General features: G+C 39.2%; 3 protein-coding genes across 7 annotated transcripts; 2 read left to right on the top strand and 1 right to left on the bottom strand.

The window, feature by feature from the left end:
• The first annotated feature begins 3,949 nt into the window (after positions 1–3,949).
• tspo (translocator protein) lies at positions 3,950–7,177 on the top strand. 3 transcript variants are annotated; one of them, XM_026167754.1, is made up of 4 exons: positions 3,950–4,028; positions 5,682–5,857; positions 5,951–6,089; positions 6,236–6,967. In XM_026167754.1, the coding sequence occupies exons 2-4, from the start codon at positions 5,685–5,687 to the stop codon at positions 6,407–6,409; spliced, it is 486 nt and encodes a 161-aa protein (XP_026023539.1). In that variant the 5' UTR covers positions 3,950–4,028; positions 5,682–5,684; the 3' UTR covers positions 6,410–6,967. The 3 variants fall into 3 exon arrangements, with proteins under 3 accessions (XP_026023539.1, XP_026023538.1, XP_026023536.1); XM_026167753.1 differs by lacking the exon at positions 3,950–4,028 and adding an exon at positions 4,042–4,121 and having other exon boundaries at positions 6,236–7,177; XM_026167751.1 differs by lacking the exon at positions 3,950–4,028 and adding an exon at positions 4,240–4,468 and having other exon boundaries at positions 6,236–7,177.
• A 583-nt stretch (positions 7,178–7,760) lies between these two features.
• On the bottom strand, positions 7,761–10,535 carry uqcc2 (ubiquinol-cytochrome c reductase complex assembly factor 2). Its single transcript, XM_026167755.1, has 4 exons — positions 10,356–10,535; positions 8,680–8,754; positions 8,034–8,100; positions 7,761–7,926 (listed from the first exon to the last, which is right to left on the bottom strand). Exons 1-4 carry the CDS (start codon positions 10,491–10,493, stop codon positions 7,817–7,819), a joined length of 390 nt encoding a protein of 129 aa, XP_026023540.1. The 5' UTR covers positions 10,494–10,535; the 3' UTR covers positions 7,761–7,816.
• Positions 10,479–13,103, top strand: tomm6 (translocase of outer mitochondrial membrane 6 homolog (yeast)). 3 transcript variants are annotated; one of them, XM_026167750.1, is made up of 4 exons: positions 10,479–10,536; positions 10,642–10,755; positions 11,682–11,810; positions 11,950–12,007. In XM_026167750.1, the coding sequence occupies exons 2-3, from the start codon at positions 10,658–10,660 to the stop codon at positions 11,776–11,778; spliced, it is 195 nt and encodes a 64-aa protein (XP_026023535.1). In that variant the 5' UTR covers positions 10,479–10,536; positions 10,642–10,657; the 3' UTR covers positions 11,779–11,810; positions 11,950–12,007. The 3 variants fall into 3 exon arrangements, with proteins under 3 accessions (XP_026023535.1, XP_026023534.1, XP_026023533.1); XM_026167749.1 differs by lacking the exon at positions 10,479–10,536 and having other exon boundaries at positions 10,560–10,755; XM_026167748.1 differs by lacking the exons at positions 10,479–10,536; positions 10,642–10,755 and having other exon boundaries at positions 11,799–11,810; positions 11,950–13,103.
• The last annotated feature ends 351 nt before the right edge of the window (positions 13,104–13,454 follow it).

The following is a 13,454-nucleotide window of genomic DNA, read 5'->3' as shown; positions in this document are numbered from 1 at the left end:
CAAGAATGGACCCCTGAAGGACTCCACCTGAGAGTGCAGTATGTCAGGATGATGTGTCTCCCAGCTTAATTGTAAAGTGTCTATTGATTAAATAAGATTTAAATGGATATGAGCTACAACATCAAAGCAGTACTGATGTCTAAAAGGACTAAAACTGAAAAAAGTCCGTAAAAGGTTTATTTGATTGGATGATTTAAGTCTTAAGAAACAAGACATGTTGGCAATTTAACGATTTATTTATTTAACAATCAGGGTAGCATGTGGAACAACCATACACAGACACAGACAGCCAGACCCCTTTCCTCATGCTGGTCAACAGCTCGGTCACACACTGCTGTGGGATGATATCCCATTCTTCCACCAGTATTTATTGCAAGTCAGCTTCTATTCTCTCCACTCCCAAATTCTGGCGATAGTCTCTCAGATTGTGGTAATATGGGTTTACCACTGGTTGCAGAATCTTATCTTGATATCTCTGTATCAAGATTGCCTCCAATAATTTTCCAGTAGAGGAGATCAAAAGCTGCTACCTTATCGGGGGAGCAACCAGCATAGTGTTTTTTGCATCTTCCTCACACTTTGACCATACAATCCAGCTGCCGTAGGCAGAATCTGGACTCATCACTGAACGTAATGTTCCTCTACTTGTTTAGGTTCTACTGCACATGTTGCAAGACCAATGCAAACAGGCCTGAGGATGAAGAGCAGTCATGACAGGCCTCCTGGCAGCCCTTTGAGAATGGCGATTGGCTGTGTGCAGTTCAGTCCAAATAATGCAGCAACTTGGTTTCTTCAACTTCAAGTTGCCCCATGGCACAGGCCCTATCCAGATCAGTCAAACGTGGCATGCTTGAAGCTACTTTACTTTATTGATTTATATAGCACTCTTCACAGGATAAAAACCACAAAGTGCTTCACAATAATATAAAACAGATAAACATAAAACAGTACAATTAAACACGCAGCACACATCTAATTAAAAGCTAGTCTAAATAAATTAGTCTTAAGATGATGTTTAAAAGAATAAATACAACCCAAGCAACATAAGCAGATGCCAACTGAGTGATGTAGCACATATTCAGATCTGCTGCTCAACCCACAAATATAGTTATTTACAAATAAATAAACTCCTTACATCTGGAACCATTTAAGGGGAAATAAACAGGCTTTCCAAAAATATGGAATTTATTGCCAAGAATCATTGTTACAACTAAGAAATAATCAACTAAACAAATGTACTTTTTTTTTAAATTTGATGGCAGCAACGTGTCCCAAAAAAGTTGACAAAGGGGCAATAAGGGCCTGAAAAGTGGTTCTTTTTATTTTGGTTTATTTTACAAATAATTAGGTTAGTTGACAACAGTTTAGTAATATAAAACAGGCATCTTAGAGATTCAGAGCTTCTTAGTCAATTGCAAAAGGTTTAAATAGCTCATCACCACACAACATAATTTCCTCACAAGATTCAGAGAATCTGGAGAATTCTCTTTGTGCAAAATCAATATTGGATGGCTGTGATCTTCAGACAGCACTGCATTTAAACAAATCATGATTGTGTCATGGAAATCACTGCATTGGCTCAAGAACACTTTAAGAAATCACTGACTGAACACAGTTCACCGTGCTTCAACGTGCCATCCACAAACTGTATTTTAAAGCCATATGATGCAATGAAAAAGCCATGTGTGAGCATAATCCAGAAATGCTTCTGTCTTCTGTGAGGCAACATTTTATGTTTGTTTGTTTGTTTGTTTGTTTGTTTGTTTGTTTTAATAACTGAAGCATTAAAGTGGAGAACTGTTCTGTTGGGAGACAAATTGAAATGTGAAATGTTTTGACAAAAATGGGCAAAAATTGCCTCTGGACCATCCAGCCTGTTATCAACACTCAGTTCAAAAGCCTGCATCTCTTTTGGTTCCTATAGAATTAGCAGCTTGCACATCTGGAAAGGCAGCTTAAATGCTGAAGGGTATATAGAGTTTTGAGAGCAATATATGCTCCCATGCAGAGGACATTTTTTTAGCAAGGCTTCACAGTAGAAGAATCTGGGTACTGTACTGGTCTGACTGCAGTCCAGACCTTTCACCAACTTTGGCACATCATGAAAGTAAAAGCTACAACAAAGAAGACCCAGGACTGCTGAGCAGCTAAAATCCTCTATCAGAAAAGAACAAGACAACATTCCTCTCCCAAAAGTCCAGCAGCTGGTTTCCTCTGTTCCCAGATGTTTACAGACTGTTGTCACCGCAGTGTAAACATGGCCCAGTCCCAAGTTTTTTCAGATGTGTTGCTACCATCAGATGCAAAATGACCATTTTGTCTTAGAATTGTACATGTTCTCAGTTTAAAAATGTTTTGTGTTTTCTATGTTCTATTGTGAATAAGATATGGATTTATGAAGTTTTCAAATCATTGCATTCTGTTTACATTTTACACAGCCTTCCAGCTTGTCTGAAACTGGGGTAGTTAAAGAGAATGACTGAGTTTCTTTAAATGAAATAGCAAACATCACAATCATACTAATGATCACATAAATAGGACTTTCAATGTAGGGACAGTTTTACACCTTCCACTATAAAGTAGAAGAGTACTCAATCACTGCACACTCCACCCTCAAGACTATTTGACACAAACCAACAAGTTAACTGTGCATATGTTGCAACTGTGTTTAACAGTGTTTTTGACTGACAAAGTATGTGCAGACGCAAGTGTGTCCGGGAAAAGTGAGGTAACAAGTGAAAATGTTTGAATGAGTCTCACAGGCCTGAATATGCACTTGAAGCCATTTATAATCCTAAACTTTTTTGATCTGCTGCTCACCACAAACAAGCATAAGTAGAAATGTTGGACTTTTAACTGTATCTACACAAGTTTCACAGCTTTTCATTATGTTTTCTACAGTCATTGCTTCAAACATAAAGAGGAAGTTCTCTGCACTCTCTCAGAAATCTGCTCATGCAACTGGATCTCAACACTGGCATCTGTTTCCTTACCTGACACACGCGGTTTGAAGACAGACAAGTAGTGTTGCAAGAACTGCACAGATAAAGAAATAACTGTATTTGGCTACTGAACAGTATTGTGATGTGAATAAGGGCGCTGGTAGAGGTATTCCCTCAACCCCACTCTTGTTATTTCTCATGCATACTCCACCAGTAAGTATTAGAAATATAAAGTCTGCTCTGTATTGCTGTGTGACAGGTGGACAAATTCAAGCTTAAATAGATAAAAAAAATAAAAATAAATAGACTGACTGTAGTGTGCATGGTAACTTGAATCTATGAGTTAGGCCTGGCTCTAACCTGTGACAGCTGGAACAGGCTATGACTATCCTCCAAGCCTAAACTGTACAAAAAAAAAAGGTAAGAAAATTAATAGAAATAAGTTTGTATAGTTCATAAAGCAGGGATGTAAAACTCATTTTACACTGTGCCACATCCAGCTCACTTTGATCTTATATGGGCAGGATTGGTGAAATTCCTATTTCTGTCAGTGTAAAATAGTTTAACTACATAATTAATCTCTGCAACATTTTAACATAAAACAAAGAAGCACCATTTTAACGGTATTTTTCGTTTTTTCTACATTACAAAGAAATTATGCCATAGTAAATGAAACAAGTCTGTCATGTCAGCACGACTGGGCTTAAATTGTAAATAAAGTAAATGTGTAAAATTACAGAAATCTATAATTGATTACTTCAGTGCAATGTGAATTGCCATCGGGCAGAACACGAGGGAAAACAGTAAAATGTTTCAAATGTTTCCAAAGCCATTCAGTGGGCTGGATTGGATCCTGGCTGATTCTAGCCCCCGGGCCGTATGTTTGACACCCCTGCAAATAGATGACATTTTAAGTTGTCTAAACATTTTCACTTAATAACTAGAAATGTGAACTTATTTTCCCATTATGACTTACCCATAAGTCATAATTTTGGGGAAGTTTTTTCGGTGGCGGAAACAATTGTTAGCTTAAGCTGTTGGAACAGGAAAGGAAAGCACTGTAACGCCTGCCAGACGACACGGAGGGTAACTATCTTGACGTTTTTGTAATCTTTGCTGTCACATAACAAGCTTCGTGCGCTTCCTCTGCAAAAAGGACACGAGACAACAAACAAAGCAGTGAGCGAATACGTTTTTTTTAACATTTGTGTCACCGAGGTCTTGTGCAACACATTTATTTAGCTAACAACCGGTTTTTTCGACCGTTAAGTAACTCCTGATGTTATCCTCGTGACCAATCGTTGGTAACCACGCTCCGACGTGACATTGTTTGGCTCAGTAGCGCAAGTAGCACTCGTTATCCAGGGAGTGTCAGGGGAGTGTTTCTGACTGCTCCGATAAGGTGGCCCTGCCCACTCAACAAACAATATCACAGCACAACAGTGTGCTTAAAGATTTGGCTGTAAGTTTGTAGGTTCAGTCCTCGATACGACATTCATACTGTACGCTGCTGTTAACTGAGTGAGGTAAGAAGTTAAGCTATGTCTGCTAGTGACCTGACATCAATATTAGCTTTAATGCAACTTTGCGCCGCCAAACCTTGACCTAGAGTCACTGAAGTGCGGCGTGACTTCAGAAAGTCAGCGCACGTAATGTTTGGGAGCACGAACACGTAAAAGAAAAATTAATTAGCGTTAACTTAGCATGTTTCACTGCTGCGCTAGAACAACAGCAAACGTGCTTAAATTTATTGTAAAAGTATAGTTTTTGTAACGTTGCTGTAAGAAAGAAAATGAAAGCGACATTAGACTCATGCGGGTATTGTTCTTTTCCTGCTTATTAAAATAAAAAGGGTTTGGGATTATGTTAAGGGAAAGGAATACGTTTACTTGTATATTTAAGCTTGAGTACATACATTTTTAATTCTTAAATGATGGTTAAAAATAGCAGTAAAGGTAACACAGACTATTAACCTTAACTGTATCAAGGTAAATCTTGTTTACATGTATCCCCCTGTTATTTCTGGCCAGCAAGTACTCTGTAACAGTGCACAAACTGTTTGAGCCATTTCCATGCATTGATAACTGATTAAAAACTGGAATGCTACTTAAAAAAACAAACAAACCCACAGCTTGTATTTCTGAGGCTAATGAGTGCAAAGAGGCCAATCAGTGTGAATATGGAGTATGTTTGGTTAACTCTCTGGGGTGTAATTAAGCTGAAATGGTTCAACCTTGTAATGTTAGCTGATAGTTGCTTTGGCTAAGGATTTAAAGTGGTCTTTACAGGAGTGATATTTTGATTTAACGTCGGTTGTGTAATGATGTATTGAGCATGCCTTTAATGTGTTTTAGCCATTCTGGTTGGTTATGAAGTATAAGCTTTTATTTATGTGGTGTGAGTTTTTATTATTGTGCTGAACTGTAACAGGGCTGGCCATTTGGTCTGCACAAATTGAATGATGCCATGCTTCTGTTAGTTGTTAAATGTAATTTTTAACAGAGAAATTGACATATGCCCGATGCCTGCCTTGAAATGTAAAAAAATGGTTTAAAAAGAAGTCTAAAACTAAACTGATTGGGGATGTCCGCATAGCAAAATCCTCACATTTTCTGTTACTGCGAATTCTGTTTAGTCAGTCATGGGACAGCAGACGCATTAGGCAGAAAAATTTGCTACTTATACCTATGAATATCCACCCTTAGTGGAAGTTAAACGGCTGTCTTTTTCTTATCTCAGAAAATGTGGCTGCAAATAGCTGGGTTCACTGCCCTGCCACACCTGGGAGGGCTCTATGGTGGTTACCTCACACGCAAAGAGGTAGATACCTGGTACCCAACCCTGAAGAAACCATCATGGCGCCCACCAAACAAAGCATTCCCCGTAGTGTGGACGTGTCTGTACACAGGCATGGGGTAAGCACATTGTGACTGATTTCTGCATTATCTGTGAAGCAGCCTCCTTATCTTAATGATCTCGTGTGAATTGTTTTTGTCGTTCACTTCCAGCTATGGTTCATACCTGGTGTGGAAGGAGCTTGGAGGTTTCACTGACGATGCACTAGTTCCACTCGGGCTTTATGGGACACAGCTAGCTCTGAATTGGGCCTGGACTCCCATTTTCTTTGGTGCACACAAGCTGAAATGGGTAAATTTAACTTAAAACTGTACTTTTTTTTTTTTTTTTTTTTTTTTTTTTTTTTTTTGGACACCAATAATTAGGGGTGTGGTAAGTGTGGCAGCATAGTTGTATACATCGCTGTCACTGACATGCCCTCTTTCTGTTCTTTTTAGTCCCTCGTTGAGATTGTGCTTCTCACGGGGACTGTCGGAGCCACCATGATGTCCTGGTATCCCATCAGCCGCACCGCCACGATGCTCTTGGCACCCTATCTGGGCTGGCTGTGCCTTGCAACCAGCCTCAACTACTGCATATGGAGAGACAACCCAGAGGAAAAAGAAGAGTAGGGATCATGACTGTGTGTTTTGAGGAACATACTTACATTCTGAATCACGTACACAATGTTATTAAAAAAAAAAAATACTAATAAAAAAACCGGTCAGTCTCACTTTTGACTTTACCAGCTGCTTTATGATCTTGTTGGCTGGTCACAGACTTACTAATACTTGCGTATATGTTGCCCAAAATAAAAAGAAGAAAAATAAATAAAGACGACATTTCTAAATAGTGGTATCCTCTTTAACATCTGCAGTACTTTAGATCTGAGCAGGCATTATTTTATCTGCTTAGATACTGTATAACAGCCTGCTTCTAATACATTTACTTTGTTCCTTTAAAAAAAAAATCCCTTAAGAATTTTAGAAATGTCATTACTAATAGGAAAAACTGTAATATGAACAGAATATGTGATTACATTGAAATTAGTTAAGTCACCCCATCACGTGGAGTTTTGGTTGTTCAGTTTAAAACTGAAAGTTTTTGCCTTTTTTTTTTTCTTAAATAAGAAAACTGTGTAAACTAGTCCATGAAACATTTTTGCTTTGCAAGTAAATAATTTGAATTAATGGTCAGGTGCATTTCTCAAACAGACACAAGCTTAACTGATTAAATCCTGCCTGGTAAGCCAACTCACGGCCGTGATGTAGACCAATGTTTTTCAACATTGTTTCTATAGACTTGTTTATATGTAAAAAAATTCAAGTCTGACCAAATAGAAAAACTCCAGGAAATTGAGTTCTGTAATCTGTTAAGACTATAAAATAACACTAGTGTTACAAACTGATGACTGTGGGTTATTTCCACCACACAGCCAGTGAAGGCTTATAAAAATATTTAGTTTGATTCAACAACATCCAACCAGCGAATATTCACAAAACTTGCAGCAGCTGACCTACAACAGCAGAAGACCACATTGCTTGCTGCTTCTGTCAACTAAGAACAGCAAACTGAGGCTACAGTTCACTAAAACTGAACAAGACTGGAAAAATGTTGCCTCTCTGATAGGCCTCAATTTCTGCTGCAATATTCAGATGATGGTCAGACTTTGGTGTGAATGGCATGAAAGCATGTCTCCATCCTGCCTTGTATCAACAGTTCAGGCTGGTCTCAGGAGGATGATGTATCTCATCGCAAATGAAAATCATCTCAAACTGGATTCTTGGATATGGAAGTGAGTTCACTGAACTCAAATGGCCTCCATAGTCACCAGATCTCAGTCTAATATGGCATCTTTGGGATGTGATGGAACAGGAGACTCAAAGATGTGCAGTCAACAAATTTGTGATGCTTTCATGTCAATATGGACCAAAATATATCCAAAAAATAAATAAATATATATATAGAAAAATGAGTCCAAAATGGTAACAATAAGATTTATTTCTATACATATAGGAAAAGAAGATTGGGAGAAAAAGTTATTTTTCTGCAGGTTTCTCTGGGACGTCTTCTGGTGATTTCGAAGAGAATCTCTGCATTAGCGACTTCCACAGACCCTTTTTTTCCTCGTCCGTATTTTGCATAGTTCCTGTAAAATTTAAAAGTCGGGTCTAAGTTACAGCAAGTTCCCGGGGCCTCATAACAACATTATGTTTATTAAATAACCGAGAATTGACAGCACATGCGAGTCCATACCTGACAAAAGCAATCTACACTCTTCCACTGTGACTCCAGTGAAGCTCGTGTCTCTCACACGAGGAAACTGAAGAGAGAAAGAAAAAATTATTGTAGCCTTCGACAAGTTTTCACACAGAAATTTCTTTCCAAATGAAAAAAGTCAAATATTATATACAAGTTCATTTATGTAGTCAAATAATTTGGAGTGTGCACAGTATTTGAAGAAGTCAGCTTCCATTTTCTGCATTTCACATGCACAAGGAAAATATCCCCTTACAGCAATGTGACAAATTAATAGTCTTCCTACTAAAATCTTTTTTTATATTAAGTAAAACTTCCCTATTTACAGTTGAGTAATTCAGAGGAGCAAAACAGACATCTGCTGATCTCTGGATCTTTATGGTTCAAATTTAAAGCTTAACAATTTTTAACCATTAACCTCGTGTGTTTGTTTAGACCTTTGTACTAACTGTAAACACACTTTATCTCCACACAGGTAAAAAAAAAAAAAAAAGTAACTACACCTTTGCAATCTTAAAGAATGGAGAAGTCATTCGCTAGGTGACAGACCTCAGGTTAACGACAGCAGTGGAGGGCAATGTGTTTTTTGTATGATGATATAATGAAGTTGAAATGCACCTCACATATGCGCATGTGTACTTACCCGCTGTCTGTATATGTTGCCGTTAATCTGTGCCAGACTTTCGTACATCTGATCACATTTCTCAGGATCTGAGATCTAATGGGGAAACATTGAAGTGGTTAAGATTTGATTTTACTCACTTAACATGTTTTAACCCTTGTGTGGTGTTCGTATTTTTGTTACTCAGCCAGTGTTCATGGGTCTGGTGGACCCGCTAGAGTTTTGGCTTTCCAAATTAACACTATCAAACAATTTTATGTTAAATTACTCAGATGTTTACTTCATCCCAATTACAAGACATATGAACAGCAAACATGGTTAATTTTTTCCCTTTACCTTTGTTAGATCATATTTATGAATTAATGTGCTTCTCGTTTTTCTTTTATATAAAATGTTATAAATAAATCAGTTATAATCAAGTGGAGTGAGTGGAAAGACACAACACATTTACACGTGAAAAAATAATTGTTTAATTTTTCTTTTGAAAAAAACTGAACACGGGTCTCACAGACCCGAACACCATACAAGGGTTAAATGGAAAAAAATAATCTTCTCATTATTTTAATTATTAACTTTAAATTCCAAACAGGTCATTTTGGTTTCCGTGAAAAAGACACGAGGATGTGCGATGCACTGCCATGCTATGTGCACTTGTGCTCTACTATGCCATCATAAAAATAAATAATCACTATGCCACCGTATCTCTGGTGTCTGTGGGTTACATTTTTTAAATCTGATTCTTACTGGTCAGATAACACACAGTACAGAATCAATAGGCAAAATAATGCTTGTACTGTGTTTAAGAGATGGCAGGTGAAATTCAACTAGAGCCAGGGTAAAACGTCAGTGTAATGCCAATTTGTACCACAAGATGGGGCAGCGAGTCAGTGTAACCTTTATTTATAAACTAGTGTTTTATTGGCACCTCAGATTCTGCTGGCATCAAACACCTATGATTATCAAAAACCATCTTTTTCCATTCCTTTTCGTTACTACTTATCCAGTTCAGAGTTGGTAGTGGGCTGGAGCCTATCCCAGCTGTTTTGGCAAGATATTTTTTACATGTTATGGTTTACAGTGCTCAAATGGTTGGCTTCTCAGAAACTTCATGTTTTAGAAACAGATTAAAGGCTGTTTACTTGGTTGCAAACGCTGATAGTTATTTTATTTTCAAGATTTATTAAAAAAGCGCATCAAAGCTGGGTCGTTCCATCTCAAATCATTGTGGATCTTCTGTTCGACCATCACTCATTTACTCCAAATATTTTTACGGCTTGAAGTCTCGGCCATTTATGACTGCTGTGAAATTTTAGCTTTATACATCAAATACCTTTCAAGATATATTTGTGAAAGGTGTTCCACTGACCCCATTCCAGCAAGTTTATATATCTGTTGATATATGAAGCTAAAATTTCACAGCAATGATTATAAATGTCCAAATTGTAAATCAGAGGCGGATGAGTAGAAAATTTTCTAAACATTGGATGATTTCAGATGGACCCAGCTGCAAAAACCAGCGGTGGACTGATGGACATTAGTGCCTCAAACATCTCAATACTAGTCTTGAAGTTCGCAGAAATCTGCTTTGGATTAGGTTGTCAGCTGCTTGCTCTTCTAACTAAGCTGTCCTCTTAGCTTCTTTCGGTTGTTTACAGCAGACAGGAGTCCGTGTGTTGCTACCAGCTAAAATTCATTACCTGAGTATTTTCACCCTCTCGGAAGGCAGAGGCGACTCTCTGCCGCAGAAAGGTCCCCAAGTCGCGGCCTTTCTTGGTCTCGTCTCTGGGCCATTCCTCACACAGCTTCAGAAACCGACGGTACCTGGTCGCCGACATCTTTGGTCATGTAACAGCACGTCCTGAGTGGAGCGAGGAGGACGTATGTTTGGGTTTGAGCTTTATCGCACGCCGTAGTTGTGTAACATCTAAAAACCTTCCCCCTTGACTCTTCGCCCTCGTTGCCGTTGTCTTTTTCTACCCCCAGCACACACGTTAGCAACATGAGTGGGGCAAACGCTAAAAAGGGCTCTTCCTCCGGTGTGGTGGAGTGGATCAGCTCGGCCTGTCGGTTTGCAACAGATAGAAACGACTTCAGAAGGTAAGACAGAGCAGACAGCAGTGATAGTAAGAGGGTTTTTGGGGCGGTTAGCTGTGTTGCTAGCGTTAGCACTGGTGTGCCAGTGAAGGAATCTGTCCTTGTCCTCTCACTCACTAGGCTACACTATAAGTACAGAAACAGACAATAAAATTACAATTATGATCATCAGTTTAATGGAGTTGTATGATAATATTACCAGCGTAATAGTTGTTTTTAGTTTGTTTATCAATGAACAGAAGAAATGGGCTAATCTCATCGATTAACCACTTTGTCAAACTTTAGGGAGAGTCTAGTCTCTACTCTAAAGGCCCTCAGGAAGCTTAATGTATACAGTATGACGGGTAGCTAGTTAATCAATGTTTAATGGCCAATATGTTCAGACAGTTGGATCCCAGCAGCACATTGTAAGCTATGTAGGATTACCTGGACACCAGAATTCTCAACAACTGTGTACCAAATATGCCAAAATACTGGCTCCCCAAGGATTAAGGTAAATGTCACGCACCGGATATACTAGGTATGATGTTAAGCCTATAAGATATATTTATATATTCATATATTTATTTTAAAAAAAAATAGCCAGCCTCTGTAGCTGTGGGGTAGACCCAAGACATGCTGGAGAGGTTATATTGCTCAGCTGACCTGGGAAAGCCTTGGCATCTCACCCGGAGCAGGTGGCTGGGAAGGGAGCTCTGAGGGAAGGCTGAGCTTCTCTGCTTAGGCTGTTCTCTCCAGGACCTAGCTCTGGATAAAGAGAAGAATATAAATTAATAGATGGGTGAGGTTATAGATACCTGTTGTCTTATAAATTTATGTTTGATCAGTTTCCCCGCACAGCACAACCTGTAGCCACAGGTTGAACAGGGTATTGTTGCTGTTGATGGCATCACTGATTGTTTAAACCTTTTTTCTTTTCTTTTTTTAAGGAATCTTCTGGTGAATTTGGGCTTGTTTGCAGCTGGTGTTTGGGTTGCAAGAAATCTCTCCGATTTTGACCTGATGTCTCCTCAGCCAGTGACATAGCGTGACCCAAATACATCACAACCAGGATGATGGTGAGGTCATCTTCTTTACTAGAGCTGGAGAGAGGTGTGATCTGTTTGCACACCTCTAATGAACAAAAGCAGAATTTATCACGGAATAACTGCTGTTTTTCTACAGATTATTCTGACTGACACGTTTCTTCTCCTTTAGGCATCTTGGACCAACAAAGAAGAAACAGTGGACACAAATAAACTCATGAAACAGTTTTTATGACGTGTTTTAGTTTGAAAACTTTTGTCTTGTTTACTTGTGTTAGATCCATTGACCTTTTGACCATTTGTTAGTTTTTTTAAACCTTTCTTGTAAGTGTAGATTACCTTTAAAAAAAACATTTAATTTTTGTGCTTGATTCCCAGCTAAGCAGTTACTTTAAATAGAAATATCTCTAGTCCTGCTGCTTGACTCCTCAGTCTCATGTGACGTGATTTTTATGCAGTCATGTCTGTTTCAGAGCTCTTTGTTGCTGCTGCTCGTAAATATCTGTCTGCTGGTAGAAAGTCCCTCTCTGCTCCTCAGAGTCTGGACCTGGCTTCACAGGTGTCAGCTGTAGATTTGGGGTTGAAGCCTGCTGTTCTGTACGATATTAATGGTGCCTGTGCAGAGCAAGTGAAGCACTATCTGAGCTCTTTACAGTCTCTCCAGCTTGTGTCTAAATCGCTTCTCACGCTGGATTTAAATGGAAATGGTCTCATTGTTAATCCGGTCACAGTCAAGTCAAATCTAGAGCAGGTTCTTCATGACGGGAGCAGCGTCGCTGTGATTGATGTCTGCCACTCACAGGAAACTCCCACCGTCGCTGACCCACTGAGGGGAGACCTGAAGCGCATGATACAAGATTTACTACTTCTACTGGGAGGGGTGCAGCAGCTTGAAGGGGTTGAGAGGCTTCTCAGTGGCGGAGAGAAATGTGAGGAGTGGAACCTGTGCACTGTGTTTGGGCTCTTACTGGGTTACCCCGTCACTTACTGGTTTGATCACACTAAGAGTTTCGACAACTGTCTGTCCATGACTCCCCTCACGGTGCTTACGGCTTCAGCAACATGGCAGCCGGATACTGCAGCTCACAGATGTTGTCTGTATTCCTTCAGTGTCCCGGCTGCTCTCCAAGAGGAGATAAAGTCTGACCTGGAAACCTGGAAGCTCCGTCTGCAGCAGAGATTTGAGCAGCAAAACCTCCTAAAAGATCTCACGATTAATCAATCTATAGTCACACTGCCCTCAGTTTGTCTGTGAACATGATGTAAGTTTGTCTTTAAAGCAAATGCTGTGGATTATTTATGACCGTAATAAACACTGTCAAAACAGCTGTTGGGTCATTGATGTGGGCGACAGGTTCCACAAGATGGATCAGAGTTAACACCTGGTTTTCAGAACACGTGCATTAATGTCGTTCTTCAGCGTGTGTGTTTGTGTCCTTGTATAGATAATGCTGTTTCAAGTGTTTAAATTCATGAGGAAAAATGTTCTCATCAGAACGTTTTAACTGATAAACTATATTGTCATTGACCTCACTCATGAAAATAGCGACTATAATGCAACATGACCTGACAATATATAACTCAGGTTAAGACTAGTGTGAGAGAAAGCTGTTTTGTTAGAGTGGGATGTCAAACTACAGTGGGGCAAAAAAGTATTTAGTCAGCCACCGATTGTGC

This window comes from Astatotilapia calliptera, chromosome 5 (genome assembly GCF_900246225.1).
Source record: "Astatotilapia calliptera chromosome 5, fAstCal1.2, whole genome shotgun sequence".
In the NCBI taxonomy this organism is placed as follows: domain Eukaryota; kingdom Metazoa; phylum Chordata; class Actinopteri; order Cichliformes; family Cichlidae; genus Astatotilapia; species Astatotilapia calliptera.
The sequence above is the reverse complement of the archived record's forward strand: the minus strand, read 5'-3'. Positions and strand labels throughout refer to the sequence as shown.